At 50.8% G+C, this 20,450-nt stretch overlaps 1 protein-coding gene across 4 annotated transcripts in view; it reads right to left on the minus strand.

Moving 5' to 3' along the window:
- The window catches only part of LRSAM1 (leucine rich repeat and sterile alpha motif containing 1), a 51,391-nt gene that overhangs the window by 20,741 nt on the left and 10,200 nt on the right, over positions 1-20,450 (minus strand). For 3 of the 4 annotated variants that reach the window (XM_075015489.1, XM_075015488.1, XM_075015491.1), the window contains exons 4-12: positions 20,077-20,121; positions 12,880-12,957; positions 12,057-12,125; positions 8,952-9,036; positions 5,426-5,550; positions 4,923-5,013; positions 3,248-3,378; positions 1,463-1,492; positions 33-155 (exon numbers count right to left, since the gene is read on the minus strand). In XM_075015489.1, coding sequence (XP_074871590.1) covers positions 33-155; positions 1,463-1,492; positions 3,248-3,378; positions 4,923-5,013; positions 5,426-5,550; positions 8,952-9,036; positions 12,057-12,125; positions 12,880-12,957; positions 20,077-20,121 — 777 coding nt within the window. Of the gene's footprint in view, positions 1-32; positions 156-1,462; positions 1,493-3,247; positions 3,379-4,922; positions 5,014-5,425; positions 5,551-8,951; positions 9,037-12,056; positions 12,126-12,879; positions 12,960-20,076; positions 20,122-20,450 lie in introns of those variants that run through there. The other variant, XM_075015492.1, reaches the window with a different exon arrangement.

Here is a 20,450-nt window from a genome sequence, read left to right on the forward strand (position 1 = left end):
AGCCACTGGCCGGGCAGCAAGGTCTGACGGACCTTCTTCACAGTCTGCAAAATCTCCTCCTTCTGACTGCTGCTCTGCTGCACCAGCTGTGCGTGCTCCCTCTGCCCCAGGTCCAGGCGACGCTCGAACTCCAGCTTCTCCAGCATCTTCTCTTCCTGGCAGAGGAGCGAGACCAGAGCGAAGGTCAGGATCTGCAGCCTGCAGGCTGGTCCCGTTCCAACCAAGGCCCAGACTGATAAAGCAGCATCAGTGCAATGAAATCCCAATGGTATGTCCAGGCTAGACCAGCCTGGAGTGAGACCTACACAGGAATCCGAATAGCATCAGCAAAACCTGCTGTACCCTGGACATTTCGGCAAGGGCAGGAAGTCGTTTCACTCCCAGTGAACCCCCTACTCCCCTGGCCCCACGTCTCACTGCAGGGAATAGAGAGATGCTGCCGGTAATGTTAGCCGCTGAAGGCAAGGGAAATCCCCAGAAGGTCCAGAAAGCCAGCAGAGAAACCCTGCAGCAGAGCCAGCCAGTCAGCGCCTGAGCTGAGGGGGACACAGCGTGAACAACTGTCAGAGGTCAGTGGTGCTGACACACCAGTCATGGAATGGCTTAGCAGCAAGGATGGGCAGGGATTAGAGAGAGGGGCTGGGAAAATACAGCCAGTCCATGCCTTGAGGAGAAAGAGTCCCAGAGCCAGAGACTCAATCAGAGGGGCAGTAATGCCAGTCTGACTCCTGCGGTGACCACTGACAGCAAATCACATTCTGCTTGCAGAAAAGATCCCTGACGCTCTGTCTCGGTGTACAACAGCAAGAGTTCTCACTGCAGCAGCAGGTCTAGCTTGGAGGCGCCCCCGAAGGGCTGTACAATGGGAGGGAAGGGTCAGAAATATCAGCCATGTGGGGCAGTGCTGAGGTACCTCGGCAGAGTGGTCTCAGGAAGTGAGTAGCAAGTCAGAGCTGGGCACTGATATATTTATATGCTGTGTTTGCATCTAGTGAGGGACAAGAACTCCTGAAGCTTTGAGATGTGACCAAAGGGGCTACAGGGTGCCAGGGAAGAATGTGAAAGCACTAACAACAGTCTTGCTTCCTCCACTTGGCCATGGACATGTGTATAACTTGAGCTGGGACTTCCCACGTAAAAACATTCCAGAGTTGCCAAAACAAACTGACTTGAAAGGAAAGCAGCTAATGCCTACCAAAGCCAACAAGAAGTTCTGGGGCACCTTATAGACTAACAGATATTTGGGAGCATGAGCTTTCATGGGCAAAGACCCGCTTGGTCAGATGCCTTTCAGGTACTTCCTGGAGTCAGGTGCGGCCTGATGTCCCTCTCACTTGTGGGGGCAGGAGCTGGCAAAGTTCCAAGTTTCAAGCTATTCAGGCTGATTTTCTCAGCCAGACAGAAAGAGAAGCGAGCACACTCAGGCCTCTCCAAAAACACCTCTGCCGGGCCTGCTCCTTACCTTCCTCCTCTCGTAGTCCAAGAATTTGTTCTGAAAAGTAAATGAAACCATTAGGCAGGAGGTATTTAATCAGGGGAACCACATGCTCTAGGTAACATTAGGCCACTCTGTTCCCTTTTCCCCAGCTGAGGCTATGTCTACACTACCACTTACAGCAGCATAATATACGCCTCTCGTGGGGGGAGTAACCCCTCCCCCAAGTGACATTAGTGACACCGAGGTATGGACAGGACTAGGTTGGCAGGAGGGCTTCTCTCACTGACAGCACTAGCACCGCTTGGTGGTGGATTCGTGACAGTGGCTACACTGGAGATTTTGTAGTGGCATAGCTGCATTGGCACAGCTGGGCCAGGTTCTCTGCTCATCCTCATGTACGTCAGGAGTAACTCCACTGCCATGTAAGCAGTCCCACGTGGTGCAAAGGAGGAAACCCAGCCCCTGTCCCCCAGAGCAGCCCTACTCCATGGAAAGGGTGGGCAGGGGCTTTGAACACGCAGAGCTCCTCACCTCCAAACTGGGGATAAGGAGGCTCACCCACTTTGCAAAGAGCACCGTAACCCAAGGGGGACAGGCGGGAGCTTGGCACCACAGCAACGCGCACAGCCTGCAGTGGAGCACTCAGCTGGCTTTCCAGTCACCCGCAGGTTCTCGCGCCTTAGGACAGGGATGCCATGTTGGGATTGCAGACGTTGTCAGGGAAAACCCAGATACAACCAAATCACGTCATTTCTTACACACAAATAAACCCAAAGGGGGGTCTTCCTGCTTTCACACAGTAGGTTTCCCAGCTAAGCTCCCAGAGAGAACCTGTAACTGAAGAGTTATCTAGCCCTATATGAATAGCTAAAGCTGGGTCAATGGAAAAGCTCTTCTGCACACAGCCCTGTACAGGGTGGACCCTGAATGCCTTATTATACCTTGTGTAGAAATCTGGGTCCTTGGCTGCAGTACTGTGACCCATCTAAAGCCAGTGCCAATTAGTTCCCATGGAAGGGTTTGAGATGTTACAGACAGACATCGATGGGTCAGATTCTGCTCTCATGAATCTGTTGGTCACAAGTTGTAATTCTAGATTTAGGTGAAAGTCAATGAAGTTTAATTAGGCACACTGGCCTCAGGTGCAAGCAAGCAGCAGGATGTGCTGGTTTGCACACAATGTCCCAGGTGAGGAAAGGGTTCACTAAACCAGAGTGCAGCTAATGGGAGAAGGATTCTCAACTGACTCAGCACACTCGTGCGGCATTGGGAGCTAATCAGTGTCAGACTGAGACCTACCGGAACTGACTCCATGCCTCCTGGGCAGAGCTGCTGTACTTTCCATTCTAACGTCCAAACTCAAACGGGACAAGTACCCATCTGGAGCCTTAATGCTCCCACTGATGTGCTGGGGGATAACTCAGAATTCCCTGGCACTGTGCGCTCTTTACACTCTGTGCAGCCCATTAGCTATCCTGCCTCCTTGCTTGTAAGATACTGACCTAAAATGAATGCAGTACAGGAAAATGCTGATATGAATACCTCTAATGTGCTCTGGGAAACTGGCTTCCAGGGCGCTTGAACCCTCTGCACAGCAGAGCCGGGGCTGTGTTCCATGGCTCAGATTGGTGGGCTGGGCATCAGGGTTCCACCACTGACTTGCTGTTCCCCGGGGGACACTGCTTTGGCAACGGCAGAAGGATGATCCCTCCATACTTCCCAGGGTGGGAGCTCAGAAGGTTCGTAAGCGAGCGCTGAAGAAGTGCAAAGTGCTGGTATTTCCGCACTGGGCGTGGCCGAGATACTCACCTGCCACTTGCTTTCTTCTTCCACGTATTTGTGCACGACCCTGTTGACCCCGTCCACTGATGTCTCTCCCCCATCACTTTCCAGCACCGGAAGCAGATACTGGGAGGGAGGGCAGTATTGGATCCCAGACTCTGGAAGACACCAGACCCAAGGCAAATCACACAGAGCCATCCTGTTACACAACACGTGGGGCAGGGCTGGCCCAGGGAGACTGCTTACAGTCATGGTCACTCCCTCCTACCCTAGATGAGTGCCTGAAGGAGCACGTTGCTCCCCAGAGCCTGCCAGGGGTTGGCAGTGGCAGGCTCTGAAGGGAGTGCTGGCGCTGTCTTCTCACCCAGAAGGATGGTGGCTGTGAGGCACAGCCTCAAGCATTGGGCCGGGATGTGCATTTGCACCTTCTCCTTATGGATGAAGAAAGCTCTGTGGGGAGAGATTCTTCCTTCTCCTGGTGCATGCACTTGGATGGGCTGCATGGGGAGCAGCTGAGGGGTGATTTCTCAGGGAATTACAGTAGCATCACTGTCCCGACTCTCACTCTGATTGCTCTTACTGCAGGCAGTTTGGCTGAGAGTTACCAGGGGCCAAGCTGAGCTCAGCAGGTCCTGAACAACAGAGAACAGGCTTCCAGCTCTCACTCAGAGCTGTGCTTGGTTGTGGCTGGGGGGGCTGCTTCAGAGATGACCCAATACCTCCATTTCAGCCCCTCCCCCACACTGATGATACAGCTTACAGGCACAATTAGCACTCCCTGCCCTGCCCCTTTTGCAGGGTTTTGTATTTGTGTTGTAATACCAGCCCCTTGTCCTCCTCCCAAGGCTTCCAAGCCCTTTGTGAAATCAGCCTGACAGCCTCCCGTGGGGAAGAGAGATCAGATTGTCCCCATTTTCTGGATGAAACACCAATGTGCAGAGGGGTGACCTGGCCTGCCCATGGTTACAGTCCTGGGGCTTGCCCGGGACACAGCTGGGAACAGCTCTCCTGACTCCCCATACCTGGGTCCTTCCTGAGCGCAGGACAACTCTCTAGAGTCCTTGGGCAGGCGTAAAAACCAAAAGGGTTTTATTGGGCTGTCACACCCTTCGGGTGGGGCAGTATCTGCAGCCACCTGCTTCTGCAACTGCAGGGGATCCACCAGTAGTAAATCAGAACAGCTCCACATCAGGCCACCTTCCCCTGGAAGCCCTGGCAGCCAGCCAGCTCTCAAGCAGTCCAGGCACATGAGGGTGGGAAGGTTAGTCTCTGTCCCAGTCAGGCTCCACTGAGCTGTGCTTGTCCCCTGGCAACTCTCCTTCAAGACTGACACCTACGGGAGCAGGGCAGGACCGACTGGACCCACAGATGCTCATTCACCCTTTTCTGGCCAGTGTGGGCTCCACCTACCCCAGCATCCCACTCCCTCTCCCTTGCTTTAATCCCAAGCAATTCTTGTCCCCTTCAGAAACTGGTTGTCACTTTCAGGAAGTCAGTAAGGTGCCAATACCCAGCAGGTGCTTTGTACCCGTGTGCCTGCCAGCTACAGCTCCCATGGATCTGTCCCATGAACCAGAGCAACCCCCTTTGGAACACCACGCCTTCCCAGATACCCTCCTGCAACTTGGGCCCAGCCCTGACTGTTTTAGCCCCGTGTACTTTTGACCTCTTGCCCCATCCCTGGCTGCTCCCCCTCATTTACCTTGGCATAGGAACCGCTGGATAGACTCTGTGCCAGCACTGCAAACCCCAGAGGGTGGGTACGTCATGGTCGAAGCATCCAGGGTCAGAGTCTCCAAAACAAAAGAACACACAGGGCTCCAGGTTTCATTCCCAAACTAACGATGCAGAGACAGGCTGGCTGGGGGCAAAGGGAGCAAAAAGGGGGCAGAGAGGGGGGTTCACCCTGGGGATTTACCTGCCAGACTTGCATTGCACCCCAGTGTAACTGAATGGTGGAGTATTTCTGCATGCGCAGTATCACCCCCAGCCAGCAGGATCTCCTGGGCACTGTGCACGGGGGGTGCCATTCTGTGGAGTAAAATGGCTCCATCCACACCGCTAGGAAGTATTCCAGCTACACTGCAACTGTGTTTGTCAGTGGGGACAAGTGACTGAGTCACCACACCAGGGGCCTCTTCGCTGCCTCAGGGCTTCTGGCAAGGGCCTGAGGCTGCCATGGGTACGTGTGCGGGAGTGGCATACCTCCAGCGTGCGGATGTGAGCCAGACCCTGGGGCAACTCCCGCAGCTGCAGGTTCTCACTGATGTCAAGGGTGCGCAAGCTGCGCAAGCCACCCAGGGTAGCAGACAGCTCCTTCAGCTTATTAGCTAGGGAGAAAAGGGATGCCGATTAGTACACCCCCAAATTCATCCCTCTGAACTGCAAGCCCCAGCCTCAGCTGTCAGCTAGGTAGCTATTTTCAACACACTGACTTAAGTTTATGCTAGTGTGTGTGTGAAAATCACTTCGTTATCTATCTCACTGGCAGAAAAGGGGTTAAAAGCAGGCTTAAGGAGGCTGGCCCAGAGGCAGCCAATAAGAAAGGGGTTGAGATGATCAGCCAATCATGGCCTAGTGGGCTTACATAAGAAAGGTGGCAGGGCAGAGCAGAGATCAGTAGCTCCTGGGAGCTGTAGGAAGGAAGATCAGGCAATGGAGGAATGCTAGTACCATGGACAGAGCAGTGCTACAGACAGCTCCAGGTTGATTGGCAGGCTGAGGCTGTGGGGGAAATAGCCCAGGTAATGAGAGGTGTGGGGAGATGCAGCATATGGCTGCTATCTACAGGGGTCCATGAGCTGGGACCTGGAGCAGTGGGTGGGCCTGAGTCCCAGCCCACCTTGCCATTGAAGAAGTGGCCAGATGGGCATAACCACTGAGGAAAGTAGCTGGAGAACAGACTGCAATACTATCTTCAGCAGGGGTGAGCACAGAGCACAGCCATTGGTCTGTGTCCCAAAGAGGATGCTGCCCCCTTGGAGTGACGTGTGTCCTGGAGCACAAGTGACTGTGGAAAGGTGCCCTGAGAAGAGGGCGCATTGGCTAGCAGAACGAATCTGGCCAGCAGGAGACGCTGCAGTGGTGAGTTGCACCTTGTCACAATACCGCACATGCGGGAATCTCAACACTTGGTGCAGTCTTGGCATGAGTGAACAAATATCATCATATAGACACATCCCTCCCAGCCAAGACTGCTCACCAGCAGCACCACCTACCACCCCTGGCATCCCGGCAACAGCCACTTTCCTAGGAAGCTACCAGTGGAATGGCTAACTGCAATCTGGCACCATGTGACCAGCCAGCCCCTTACAAAAACATTGGAGGATTGCCCCTGGCCAGAGAAGCTGATGAGCTAAAACCCAGACCTCTGCTGTTCTTGGTTAAGGAAGGGCTTAGCAGACTGAGCAGGAGGGGCTGTGTGGAGAGGCAGGGTTTGATACCCAAGCACAGCCTTGAGGGTAGGCACAAAAAAGAAGGGTACAAAAGTGAAACCCCATAAAGGGAAGTCAGGAGGCAAAAGGGGAGCTGGAGGAATGGCTGGAGCTGGTCAGGGCCTGGCAGGTGCGGAGAACAGGGCAGTGGAAGCTAGCTGAAGCATTCCGAAGGGGGACGTGCCCAGGGCTGAGCAGCCAGGGGCAGGGGAAGGATTTTGGCAGCAGTGTCCAGAATGCAGAGGTGCCAGAGGAAGAGCTGGAGCACAGAGAATGTCACCACATGGGTAACAGCAGGGGAGAGGCTGGGGCACAGACTGTGGATAGCCACCAGGACTTGCCAAGAGCTGTGATGGGAGAGAAGACGACCTTTAGCACAGCTAAACTGCTGCTCTTGGCCATCTGAGCAAATCGCTAGGGGTGACCCTCCAGATGTCTCGTTCATGATGGGACTGAGTCTTTGAGCTCACATGCCTCTTGGTTCCAGCCTGTTTTTTAAACTGCACAAACTGCCCACACACTCTGGTATGGCTAGTGCTTTGTTATGCGCCTTAGCTGGTCATGCGGGCCAGTCCCAAGTGCCTGAGACTTACCAAAATCAGCTATTTCTAAACACTCCAAAATGCAGGGCAGTTCAGCACATGCAGAACCTCCTTCCTCAGTTGCTCTTACTGAGACAGAGCCAGTGGGGACATCTGGGGACAGGGGAGGATCTCCAGCCCAGGAGGGAACATCTGCACTGTCAGCTTTAGCCCTGCAGCATCAGCCTAAGTTGAGGGACCTGGGTACTGCCAGGTACAGGGGCTGCTCTGTAGATGTACCCTAAGAGGACTCTACACAGGGCTGAAATATCTTAGCTCCACCGGAAAGGTGCAGGATAGGAGGTAACAATACTGATTATGGGGCAAGAGACCAGAGTTTCAACTCAATGCAGAAACTCCTGAGCTTTTCCTATCCGCCAGTCCCTTGCCTGCTTTGCAATGTTCCCCTTAGCAGAGTGTTCTCAGGGGTTCTCCTAAGTGGATGCTGCCCTGTAGGGAGGGAGGGCTGGCTGCAGAATACCAAAGCTCAGATAGGGGCCTGGAAAATCCAGGAGGATTCTCTGGCTGCTGCATTCCAGTGGGCCAACCTTAGAGCTTGGCTAGCATAGGCCTAGACTACTGCTTCTGCTTGTCACAAGTCCTGACTTCCCTCCGCAGCTGCCTACCCTCACTTCATGCTGTGCTACAGGAAATGTGGGAGACAGGTTTTCTGAGAGCCTTCTGTGTTAACAGCCCTGCACATCTCTTGTTCCCAGGAACCAATCTCAGAGCACAGAATCCTGCTCTTCCCATCCCCCACAACACACCACCAACAGCAATGTCACCCCCAGTTTAGCTGAGTTGTATTTCATATCTGCCAGTCCTACTTCCTTGCCCCCTCTACCAGGCTAGTAGAAAACTAAACTGTCCTTGTGCAGCACGGGGGGGGTACCACAGGCGATCAAGGACAAGAGGTGCATCAACCTGTTTGAGAAACAACCCCAGCACACAAATATTTAAGTCATCATCTGTGTGCCTGACTTCTTGTGTTACCTCAGGCATCTGTGTCAGTCACTACATGCTCTCCCAAATTCAACTGTTTAGCAGAGTTTATTCAAAGGAAACTTCTACACAAACGTTAACAAAGAGATACGGTGTTAACGGGCTCTGTACGTAAGTAACAAGCCCATAAAATCTAGGCAAACACCAGTTCAGGAGACAAACAGCTCATGAGATCCACACTACCTCCAACCGCTCAATAGTCCATCTCCCGGCAGATACCACATTCTCACTCCCCTGCCCTCTGGACCTTCTCCCCTGGCTCAGCTCTGCTGGCATCTGCAGCAGGCAAAGTCTCCATGCACAAAGAGCTCCTTTCGTTCTCTGGCTGTACTTCCACTGATGCAGGCTGCCCTGATCTCCTCCCTGCTATGCGCAGGAGACTCGAGACTTGTATAATCTAAACCAGAGTGCCCGAAGTGCAGCCTCAGGGCAAAATACGGACCTAGGAGGTCTAAAATGCAGTTACCCATTGCTAACTACTACTGGCCTGAGCAGGCACAGGACCATGATTTTTTTTTTAATTGCTGAAGACCTTGGACAAGCAACAGATTCTGGTCATCCAAGGAGGAAGATGTAAGAAAGAATTGTAGGTGTGAGTTCTATTTGTTTTTGTTAAATACATAAGTTACATGCAAATTAGGAATGGCCTTCAGGCTGTTGAGAAATCGTTACTGCAGCTCTCCTGGTGGCCAGCCTTGGGAAAGCTTACCCTACCTTTCACATTGAGGGTCTGGAGCTGGGCGAGATCTCCTATAGACCGTGGAAGAGATTTTAAGAGATTTCTTTCAATGTTTAGGACCTAGGAGGTTAAGACAGAGAATATATTCAAGTAATTCATTCCATAACCCTCAGAATCCATGCTTGTTTATGCTGTGCCGTTGGGCCCACAAGTCCAATGGGTTTAGGAACTGCTGTTCGGGTAACAAAGCTCTTGGAAAGAACCAATGGCCAATCACTCAGGAAGCCTCGTAATCTGCAGCTGACCAGAAGACAAGAGCAGAGTTTTGGCCTAAGTGGGAAAAGTCATTACTGAGTCACTTTAAGAGGGTTTGTCAATTCGCAGTCCCTAAAGCCATGTCTACACCTACGGCAGAGAAGTGGTGCAGCCGTACTGCTGCAGTGAAGATACTCTACAATGACGGGAGAGAGGTCTCCCGTTGGCAAATAAAATCACTCCCACTAGCTTCATAAGCTCTGTGGTTGGGAGAAGCTCTCATTGAGAGAGCACTGCACACACACAAGCTCATGTCAGGGTAATTCATGTTGCTAGGGGGCATGTGGAATATTCACACTCTGGAGTGACAAATTTTGCTGACACAGGCTATAGTGTAGACATCGCCTAAGTGTCCAGCTTTGCTAATAAGAGACCCTGCAGAGTTGTGCTTTACTAGCACAATCCAGAGGACGTCCAGTCACTTAGAACAATGGGGATTCCCATGTATTGGGGAAAGCAGAACACAGAACTGAGGCCAGGTGCAGCAAGCAGCAAACAGGCTGACCTCCTGCTGGGGGCCAATGCCCATCTTTTCCCTGTGTTTGCCCAGAAAACAAGCCAACTAAACATAACATCTTAGAGCTGAAGTCACACCCAAATCCGAGGGGAGGTGGTGTCACTAATATGATCAGATGGCTGCTCTATACTGATGTACAGGGATTCCTGGGACCTCAGCCTAACTGCCTGTGGCTGAACAGTAACAGAGGAGCCGTGTTAGTCTGTATTCTAACAAAACAAATCAGCACTGCTGTAGTGCTGCATTGTGTTAGTCTAACGTGCTACGTAACTGCTGTTTTGTTTTGCCCATGGCTGTCCCAGGCTCCTCGGGGAGCTCTGCCCTAGCTGTTCCTGCCTTCAAGCAGCCTCTCATGGAGGAAAGCTGGAACTGCAGCACTTCCGCAGGGGGAGAACATTCTCCATGAACATGACTTCAGTGTGCACACAACAGTGCAGAATTCCCTCAGGAGCATCCGGACGCCAGGGAAACATTTTCGCACAAGTACCCTTGTTCAACAAACGCAAAGTGTGTAAAACCCCCAGGGCCTGTACTGCTTATTTTGTTAATAAAATCATTATAGGCCTAGAACCCCACTTGCCCCTTATCCAGCCCCTTCCCCAACCCCTCGATTGACCCCACCCAGCTTAATGTTACCATATTTCAAGTTCCCATGCAGTGTTCTCTTTTTGGAGGAAGGGGAGCAGGAACTGGGGGTTCAGCTGGATGTGGATGGGGGGTAAGTGTGGGGGTGTGTGAATGGAGGGGATATTTGGGGTTGCTGGAGTGTGTGTACTAGGAACAGGTTTGTGGGAGTGCAGAGGGGTGTGAATGCTGGGTGCTGCAGGGGTCTCTGGAGGGTCCATGTGATGGGAGGAGGTATTTGGGGGTTGCTGAAGAAGACACCAGGGTCCTCGCTCCGAAGGGCAGAGGCAGTGTTGCTCCCTGTCACGGTGGAAGGGTGGCTAGTGCAGGCCTGGCCTAGCTGACTGGGTCCTCTCTGGCTGGAGGGAAGACATAATGCTCTTACTGGCTCCGGCCCATTTGACCTTTACAGTCCACTGAAAATTGTGTGGATTTGGCCCCTGGTCTCCTATTGACTACACCGGTCTAGGAGCATGAAACCCAAAGCTGTTGTAATCAGAATTAATTGCACTGGTTTAGTCAGATTTTATCTGGCCTCTCACAATAATGGAACTAATCCCACATACCAGGCTGAGAACTTCCAGTCTATCATCATTAACATGTACAGATTAATTAGGCATGGTTTAGTCTTTCTTTCAGGAGACATTGCTTTCATTATTTCCTGCCAGAGACTGCTGTGGGATCTCAGTGTTTACTAGGGCAGGCTCTTATCTAGGCCCCTTCCCCCCACTACAAAACATGGAACAAAGCCCCACCCCTTCAGACTGGCACGTGCTGATTTATTACTCCCCCACCTGTAATGTATTTTTTTCCTAGCCTCCATCGCACCAGCATCACCTTCCCAACAGAGCATATAACCTGATCAGTGCATGCTGCTGAGGCCTCAGTTTGTTTGTTCACATAATGGTCCAATCCTGCCCTTCTCATGAATTCCATCGCCCTCCCCCACAACACACAGCTTCCCAGGGTCTATGGAACAGGGCTCCCAAAGCCATTGCTAAAGGCAGAACTCTCACAGGCTGCATAGGACACCTGTCCCTTCCATATTATGTCTCTCTCTCTTGGCGGTCACTCACTCACGAGTAGTACATCCATATTACACACAATACACACATACTTTAACCCTTATAATGCTCCTTCTCATTCGCAGGAGACAAGGTCCCTGTGCACCAGCAGATTCCCAGCGTGGAATGTCTGGTAACTTCCTAGAGCGACAGTGAGCGGGGAGGAGAACACTTCTCTTTCTCCAGAGGCGGCTGGACGTCCGAGTTACAAGTGGCGCACTGGGACACTCGCTCACAACACATTCACATCAACGGGTGCTGCAGAAGCTGAGTACTTCAGAAAGGCAATAGGATGGCAACTCCAGCCTCTCTCTGCCTCTGACATGTGCTTGGTGGCTGGCCAGTTTGCCAGTCATTGCTCTAGCCTGAAGGCCAGTTACAAGTGAGCAGTGTTAAACTTGGGCCCAAGAATGCTACGCACCAGCTGTGCCCCACACTGCAATGTTCCACTGTTTTTAACTTGGCTCTTGGGGAAAGTCAAGTCAGTGAGGAGGTTCCAAGTCACTGATAACTATTATGTAAAATACTAAGTAGCTACTTAATAGCAATACAAATCAATTATGCTGTCCCAGAAAAGATCTTAAAAGCAGGCCCCCACGACACACGCTGCATCCCTTTACCTGGAGATGTGTCAGCTGGCCAATATCATCAGGAAGTGATGTCAGCTGGTTGTCATGAAGATCTAACACCTTGGACAAGTGGAGAAGATTCTGTTAGCAACCAGGCTTGATCACAGAATGCTGTCCTCCTGTGAAGAAGTGTCACATCCCGAGCACACAAGTAGAGGAGCTACCCAGCAGTGAAAACCAGTCTGCAACCTTCCAAGGGCCTTAGGAACATCGTGCATCCAACTCCTCTTGACTCCCCTGGGAGCTGGGCACCTAACTCCTGTCAGGGATTCAATGTCTTGTATGTCCAGCAGAAGAAGGACAATTAGTAATGGACTCACATGGGACCAAGAGAGATTTACATTAGCCATGAGGAAAAGCTTCTTAACTCTACAGATAATCACGGGAACTGGTCACCCAGGAGTCTTGAGGGGACCCCTTATCACTCGAGGCCTTTAAGAACAGGCTGGACAAAAAGCTACAAAGGATGGCCAAGGTACATTGGGCCCTGCCTGAGTGCAAGAGGCTGGACTAGATGAACTCTCCCAATCCCTTCCAGCTCTGCATTTCTATGACTCTGAGAAAAGCCCAGCCTCTGCAAACAAATGGATTCATGGGAGTGCCGGTGACAGGAGCTCAACAACTCCAAGCTGTCAGACTTCTGGCACCGCCACCCATGGATGGCAATGAAAAAGTGAGCTCAGGGAAGCCTTTCCATTTCATTGCCAGTCCCCTGGGTGAGAATCAGTTTGATGGGGGGCATTTAATTGGTTTACTCTGCAATTTACCCCGACTAAATGCAGAACAGGGACACCGTTCCAGGGTCACAGGTTACCTTCACAGTTATGAGATTCAGGAGACTGCAGGACTTGGGAACCAGAGATGTTAGATTATTTGTATGAACAATCAGCACCTGGAGAGAATAAAATAAGACAGCAGGAGATACGATTCAGTAGAAGTTAATTCCCAGCGAGGCTCAGTAAGGATTCTTACACAAATTCTCTTGTGACACAGAGGCCCAGTGGTGGTTCACTACTTTCTCTCAGCAACTGCTATCAGGCCTGAGAAACTCACCACACCTAAAATATTGCTGTCGTAGTATTTGTCTGTAAAGAAAATCACGTGAGATGATAAAGCTTATGGCAGCGAGACCCCAAAGTGGGCAGCAGTGGGGATACAGCTTGGGAGGAGGCACGTGGATGGGGTAAGAGGGCTGAGCTGGGGCCACACCTGGGGGGTGAGCCTGGGACCAGGAGTGGTGCCAAAGCCAGAGACCAAAACTGGGGGCAGGAGCAGAGCCACAGCCAGGCTGTGGTGGGAACCAGTAGCCAGGCTCACAGCCAGATGTGCCTCTGCTTCCAAGCTTGTCTCCTGCCTCCTCCTTGGGCCAGGAATGGAGCCAGAGCCAGCAGCCAAGGCTAGGGTCTAGTGCAGAGCCAGGAGCAGAGCTGAAGCCAGGGACAGGTCAGGTGCAACGCTGGGAACCAAGGATACAGCTGTGAGCAGGACCAGAGCACAGGCAGGGGTGGGGAGGAGCTGGGGAGCATTTCTTCCCTGTCCCCAAGGGAGCTGGCCTGAGGCCCATCTTGCCTCTCCAAGAGGGGTTCACCCAATACACTGGAGACCTCTAGCTTATATTAAGTCATCAGAAGTGTCACAAGATGTATGTATCGGTATGCATGTACTAGAAATTTGTTCCGACCACGTAACCAGGCGGGGCTGATGAACACATTGTCCCAGACCCAGGAATTGTGGTTCACATCAGAGACCTCAGCAGGAAAGTTCAAGCAATGCAAAAGTCAACCTGATGGGAGCTGCACTTAAAATTACAGAATCATGGGGCTGGAAGGGACCTCAGGAGGCTATCTAGTCCAGCCCCCTGTTTCAAGCAGGATCAACCCCAACTAAGTTATCCCAGCCAAAATTCAACAGGAAAAGTCACGCTGGGGAAGCAAGGAGGGTGAACTCAGCTTGAGAAAAAACCAGAGACTAAAATCATGGGCGGTTGTCTTGTCTCTGGGATCAAAACAACACTTTGGCTATGTCTACACAAGCCCAAATCATGCAAATGGCCATTTCAAAGATTACTAATGAGGCAGTAAAATACATATTCAGTGCCTCATTAGCATGCCTCTGGCTGCCGCTCTTTGAAATTGCCACGTTTCGCTGCCATGCGGCTCGTCCAGACGGGGGTCTTTTTCAAAAGGACCCCGTCAACTTCAAAATCCCCTTATTCCTATCTGCTGCCCTGTCTGGATGAGCCCACGGCAGTGTAATGTGGCAATTTCGAAGACCTGCAGCCGGTGGCATGCTAATGAGGCACTGAATATGTATTTCAGTGCCTCATTAGTAATCTTAGAAATGGCCATTTGCATGCCCATTTTGAAGATTTGGGCCAGTGTAGACATGGCCTTTGAGGGAAATATAAAGAGAAGCAAAATGACATTTTATTTTCCATGTCTTTGAGGAACACATCGGGCATTGGGGAGTGATTCATGACCATTAAAGAAAGTGGTTTTGTCTGAAAACCAGCAAGCTCTGTAGACAAACTTTGGCGGTGAAAAAAACTGTTTTTGCCAAAGGACTATAGCCAGCTAAAGTGATGTTTAGTCTAGAATGTGCTATACTTTGATTTTATTTTTAACCTATTCTGTTATGTTTATGTCACTTAAATCTATCGTTGTTAGTAAACTTCTCTTGGTTTTATTACAAGCACATCTCCATGCTGTAACATTAAGCACAGGGTGAATCCTTAGTTGAATCAAACAGGCTGTTAGGTGCGCTCTCGCTCTGGAGATGGAGAAATTGGTCATTTCTGCGTGTGTCCAGTGAAAGAATTGGAGCTGAACACTGCTAGAGGGAACTCCTTGAAGTGGGACTGGAGTGCACCTGAAGTTAACAGTCAAAGCAAAGCAAAGCTGGCAGAGCTTCTGATGGGATTGTTTGTGTGGCTACCAGAGTAGAGGACAGGCAGCTGATACCACATTTAGCACCAGCAAGTCTCTTTTGTACTGAGGCTGCATCTACACTACGAGATAAATTTGAAATTTAAATTTGAATATTTAACCTCAATATTATAAATTCGAATAACGCATCTACAAAACTTGAAATTCGACCCACCTTTTTTCCATGTTGAACCGCTGTATCCCCATCGCCCCATGCAAGTTCGACGGCATGCACACTGCATTGTGGGTACCTATCCCACAGTGCCATAGCACCAGCTGCTTGTGGGTGTTTCATGTTGGAATCCCAGAATTCCAAGCATCAGTGACTGCGCAAAAAAGAACTGGAGATCATGCCATTTCCTGCTGCGGCATTCCAGCACAAGCATGGATCCACAAACGCTCCAACTCACAGCACAGATCATTCTGGCAACCGCAGCGGCTGTCGCACAATTTGTCCTTCAGTTCCAAAGCTCAGTGATGGTTGGCTATTTAAATGGTGCCACTGATGATGATTATGAGGACGGTTTGGAAGAGCAATCTCCCAAAAGCAGCCCCAGAACTCTCAGCTGCCATGAATGCATTGCTGGCAGTGGAGCAGCAGTTTTGGACTCATGAGACCAGCACACACCAGGGGGACCACATCCTTTTGGAGTCCTGGGATGACCAGCAGTGGGTGCAGAATTTTCATATGCACAAGTCCACTTTTATGGAACTTTGTGATGTGCTGGTGTCTGCCCTGAAGCACAGCAACCTCAAAATGAGACCAGCTTTAATGGTTCAGAAGCAAGTGGCAAGTGCACTGTGGAAGTTTGCAATGCCCAAGTTACTGGTCAATGACAAATCAGTTCAGGGTGGGCAGATCTACGGAGAGGTCCATGGTGATGGAGGTGGCCCATGCAATCTATCGTTGTCGCCTCAGGAAGACTGTGACCCTGGGAGATGTACAGGCCATAGTGGATGGCTTTGCTGCACAGGGCTTTCCTAACTGTGGTGGGGCAATAGATGACACGCATACCCCATCATGGGCCCAGACCATCTGGCGTCGGAGTATTTAAATCAAAAGAGGTACTTCTCCATGGTGACGCAGGGGTTGGTAGATCACAAAGACTGTTTTACTGACATCAGTGTTGGGTGGTCAGGGAGGGTTCATGACACGCACATATTCCAAAATTCAGGACTGCACTGAAAGCTCCTGGATGGGACTTTTTCCTCTGTTTGGAAAATCAAGATTGGTGATGTGGAAATGCCCATTGTTATATTGGGTGACCTTGCTTACCCTCTGCTTCCCCGCCTTATGAAACCCTACACAGGAGCCCTGGACCCCAGCAAGGAAAACGTTAATCATAGACTCAGCAGGTGCAGAATGGTGGTGGAATGTGCCTTTGGACATTAAAAGCGAGGTTCAGATGTTTATTGACACGTTTGGACCTTTCTGAAGGTAATGTCCCCACTGTTATTACAGCATGCGCTATTCTGCACAACATATGTGAATCAAGGCATGAGACTTTCCCAGCAATCTGGAATTCTGGAGCGGAGGCCATAGGCAGGGCTTACTCACAACTGCCTACACAACCATCCACCAGGAGCCACGCTCAGGCAGCAGCAATAAGGGATGCTTTGAAAAACAGCTTCATGACTGATCTGTAACACACATGCTACTGATGTACTTCTCTGCTATAATGCTAATGCATCATACTGTGCCATAATGAATGAATGCTTTAACATGGTAGGAGGGAGTGAAGTTGCAGTAAGTAGAATTCATGTGGTGGGCACCTGTGCCTTCTGCCCCACCCCCCTCAAACCCACCTGGTTCCCTCAGTTGTGCGTCTGCTGTGGACCAGGGAGTATCACTGGGCAGCTGTGCCTTCAGCACATCCCCCCACCAACAACCTGCTCAGTTCCCTCATCCAGATGTCTGCTGAGGACCAGCCAGTAGCACTAGCCTGCTGTGCCTTCAGCGCCCCACACGCCAACCCACCTGGTTCCTCAGCCGTGCATCTGCTGCAGACCAGGGAGCATCACTGGGCAGCTGTGCCTTCAGCCCCTCTCCCCCAACCCAACCAGTTTGATTTGTGTTTCCCCCTGTCACTCCTGCATGACAAGAAATCACACCGAGCTCAAAGGAATGATTTTATTTTGGGGGGGAGGAGAGATTTAAGTGGCCGGGAAAAGAAGGCTTCCCAAGGGTGCCTGAATAGCCTTTTGCAGTGGCCCTTGGGGCTGGAGCGGTGGGGTAGCCTTGCCCACCCTGCAGGTGGGGACAGCCACAACAGCAGGTGGGCAGCCTCTCCTCAGGGGATTCCAGCCAGCAGGTATCAGCTGCTGCACTGCTGGGTTCAGAGTCCCTCTGCAGCTGCAGCAGGGAGTGCAGTACCTCTGTTTGCTCAGTAACGGTCGTTACGAGCTTTGCCGCGACCTCACTCATCATTGCCACTTGGTGCTGTTGGAGGTCATGAATTCTCTCGTTAAACTTCGCTTGACTGTGACGCCACTGAGCAGCATCCTTTGTCAGCTTGGTGTGCTCTGTCTCAGTCTTTTCCATATACTGCAGGACAAATCTTGTTTGCATTTCTTGTGTCTCTGTTTTTTCACTGGAACAGTGGACATTAGGTCTGGAAAATTAAGGTCAAAATTAAGATACAATTCACATAATGTGCACTGAAGTGCAATGAATGGGTGTTTGTGTGTAATATCAGTGAAAGTATACTTTTGAAGGACACTCATGGATTATTAAGGGTGGAATAGTAAGCGTGCATTTCACAATACCTCATTTGCCATCACTTATCCACCACATTGCTTTGTGGACATGGTAAGCTATAAGCAATTCTCCTCTTTTGTGGGGAACGGGAGGTCTGCAAAGCAGGGGAAGCCACCAGGTGTCCTGGCTGGGTGTCCTGTGGCAGTGAAAAATGGATGTGGATGGCTGAATGGGGCGGGGGCTGATGTACAATAAAAGTAAAGAAAGTTAAAAAAAATAATCCAAAGAAAGGCTGGATGTGAAGGGACATGGGAGGAGAAAAGCACAGCAGAGGAAGCCTCTGCGGGATGCAGGGGATTCCTGAAAACAAATGGTGCTTGGAAAGGGACATGGGAGGGAAAATGCACAGCAGAGCATGGAAGCCATGTGGAGCTGGGGAGTCCTGGAAAAAATCAAAAGAAATGCTAGGGAAAGGGACATGGGAGGGGAAATGCCCAGCAGAGCCTGGCAGCTGTGGGGGAGTCCTGAAAATGAAGTGCTGGGGGAAAGGGACACGGGAAGAGAAATGCCAGCAGAGCCTGGCAGCTGCAGGGTGTGGGGGAGTCCTGAAATATGCAAAGAAATGCTGGAAAAGAAGCGTTGGGGGAAAGGGACATGGGAAGGGAAAAGCCCGGCAGAGACCTGCACCCATGGGGTAGAAAGCATGTTAAAAAACAGATGCGAATTCCCCTGCTTCTGCAGGTTGCCAAAGAAGACATCACCCTCCTAAAACTAGGAGATATGGACAAAGATGACCTGCTCATGCTGTGTGACTGAAAGCCTAGAAAATTTGCTAAAATGCTGTATGGAGCCATGACACCAGATCACTATCTGGTTGCCTGGCGTGGCAAGGTGTGTTAGTGTGGAAGCCGCAACAAGTCAGGCCTTCCCAAGAACCTCGTGAAAACAATATAAGAATGCTGGATGAGGCCGTCAAGGAGATCTCCAAAAAGGAGAGGTGCTCTGCCCAAGAAACATTAATGTGCTGTTCTGAGGGGCACAGAGCCATAGCTAGCAAACGTGTACCCATGCAGAGCCCTATAGCTATACCCAGCCCCAAGCCGCTTCTAGCATGCAGAATAAATACTCACCCAAACCGCTTGCTTCAGGGGACTCGGGGCCTGCCGTAGAAGGGAGCAGTTCCATGTCTACGCTGAAGAGCTCCGGGCTGCCTGGAACAACTTCCTCTATCCCCTGCTCATTGCCCCTTTCCTCCTCTCCGCTGCTCTCTTCCTCCAGGGCCACCCTGCTTCTCTGGGATCAGCCCAAATTCCATACCTGGGCCTCCACAAGTGTCATAATTCAAACAGAGCTCCGTGGTGAGGTCGCTCCCCATAAACATGTGCAGCTGTTGATAACAGCAGCAGGTCCGTGGAGTCGCCCCTGAGCGCTGCTTGTCTTCCCGGACTTTTTGATAGGCCTGCCAGAGTTCTTTCACCTTCACCTGGCATTGTACGGAGTCCTGGGAATAACCTCAGGTGGTCACCTCGCACGCCATCTGATCATACACTGCCACGTTTCTCTTGGCCACCTGAAGTCTCTTCACCACCGATTGCTCTCCCCAAATGGCAATAAGATCAAGAATCTCCTGGTGGGTCCAAGTTGGGGCTCTCTTGCAAGCCTGAGAAGTGCTAGTCAGAGCACTAGCCTGAAAGCTCATAATTACAGCACAGGGCTACCGAAAATTGCTGCCTATGCAGTGCGACGCGACGGGCAAAGGAATTTTCTCATAATGGACACCCTTTATATTGGCAGGGCTGGGCGCTGCTGAATTCCAGTTCAAATTCCACTTCAAAGTCAATCAGAACTTTGCAGGCTTACTTTGACCTTCTTCCTGCACACCTGAGAGCAGCACACAACAAAGCGGCCATACTTGGAGGGTCACCGCGTAGCTTTGTGGGATACATACAGGACACTTCTGGAGGCTAATAAATTCGAATTAAGGACATGGTGCTTCCACACTAGCCTTAATTCAGGATTTTAAATTCAAATTTGACGCTATACCCACCCCGTAATATCAATATTTTGTAATCAGTATTACGGCTCAATAAACTGAGTTAACAGTAGTAAGTGTGAAGACAGTCACGTTTTAATATCGACCTAATGCCTTGACATTCGATTTTATCTCATAGTGTAGATGCAGTGAGGCAGGGGAGTAACAAAATAACAGAATGCTGAATGCCCCAGAAGAGCATCACAATACTGTCGATGTATAGCACTGCACATTTGGCCCAGGGGTACATTAAGGACAAAGATTTCGCCTTCCTTTGGAACACCTTGTCAATGCCCATATACGCTACATAGGCCCTTCAGAAACTGTAATAATACTTAGTATGTAGTCTCCTCTTACCTTTTTTTGCAAAACTTTACATGTAGCAAAAGCCCCGTAAGGAATCTAAAATCAAACACAAAGTAGCCCAATACATTATAAAGGTGTCACAACAATGGTCATGCCATTACCTTCCTAAGCTCCTCAGAAGTATGCATCCACAGGACTGGACAATCAGCTTTCATTAAAAGCTCTAATGATATGAAGTTTACAGGTCTCTGTCATAATGCAATAGCTGGTCCCAGCATGGCCAGCACTGCTGTGAACAGCAACCAGTGGCTCTGGGCAGCACGACAGGGGAACAGACTGTTCAGTCTGGGCAGTAGGCCAGGACTTTGGTGGCTTAAGAGACAGCACGCAGGTCCCTCCGAAGCCCAGGCACATTCTAAATGAGT

Source organism: Carettochelys insculpta, chromosome 21 (genome assembly GCF_033958435.1).
Source record: "Carettochelys insculpta isolate YL-2023 chromosome 21, ASM3395843v1, whole genome shotgun sequence".
NCBI classification, from domain to species: Eukaryota; Metazoa; Chordata; order Testudines; family Carettochelyidae; genus Carettochelys; species Carettochelys insculpta.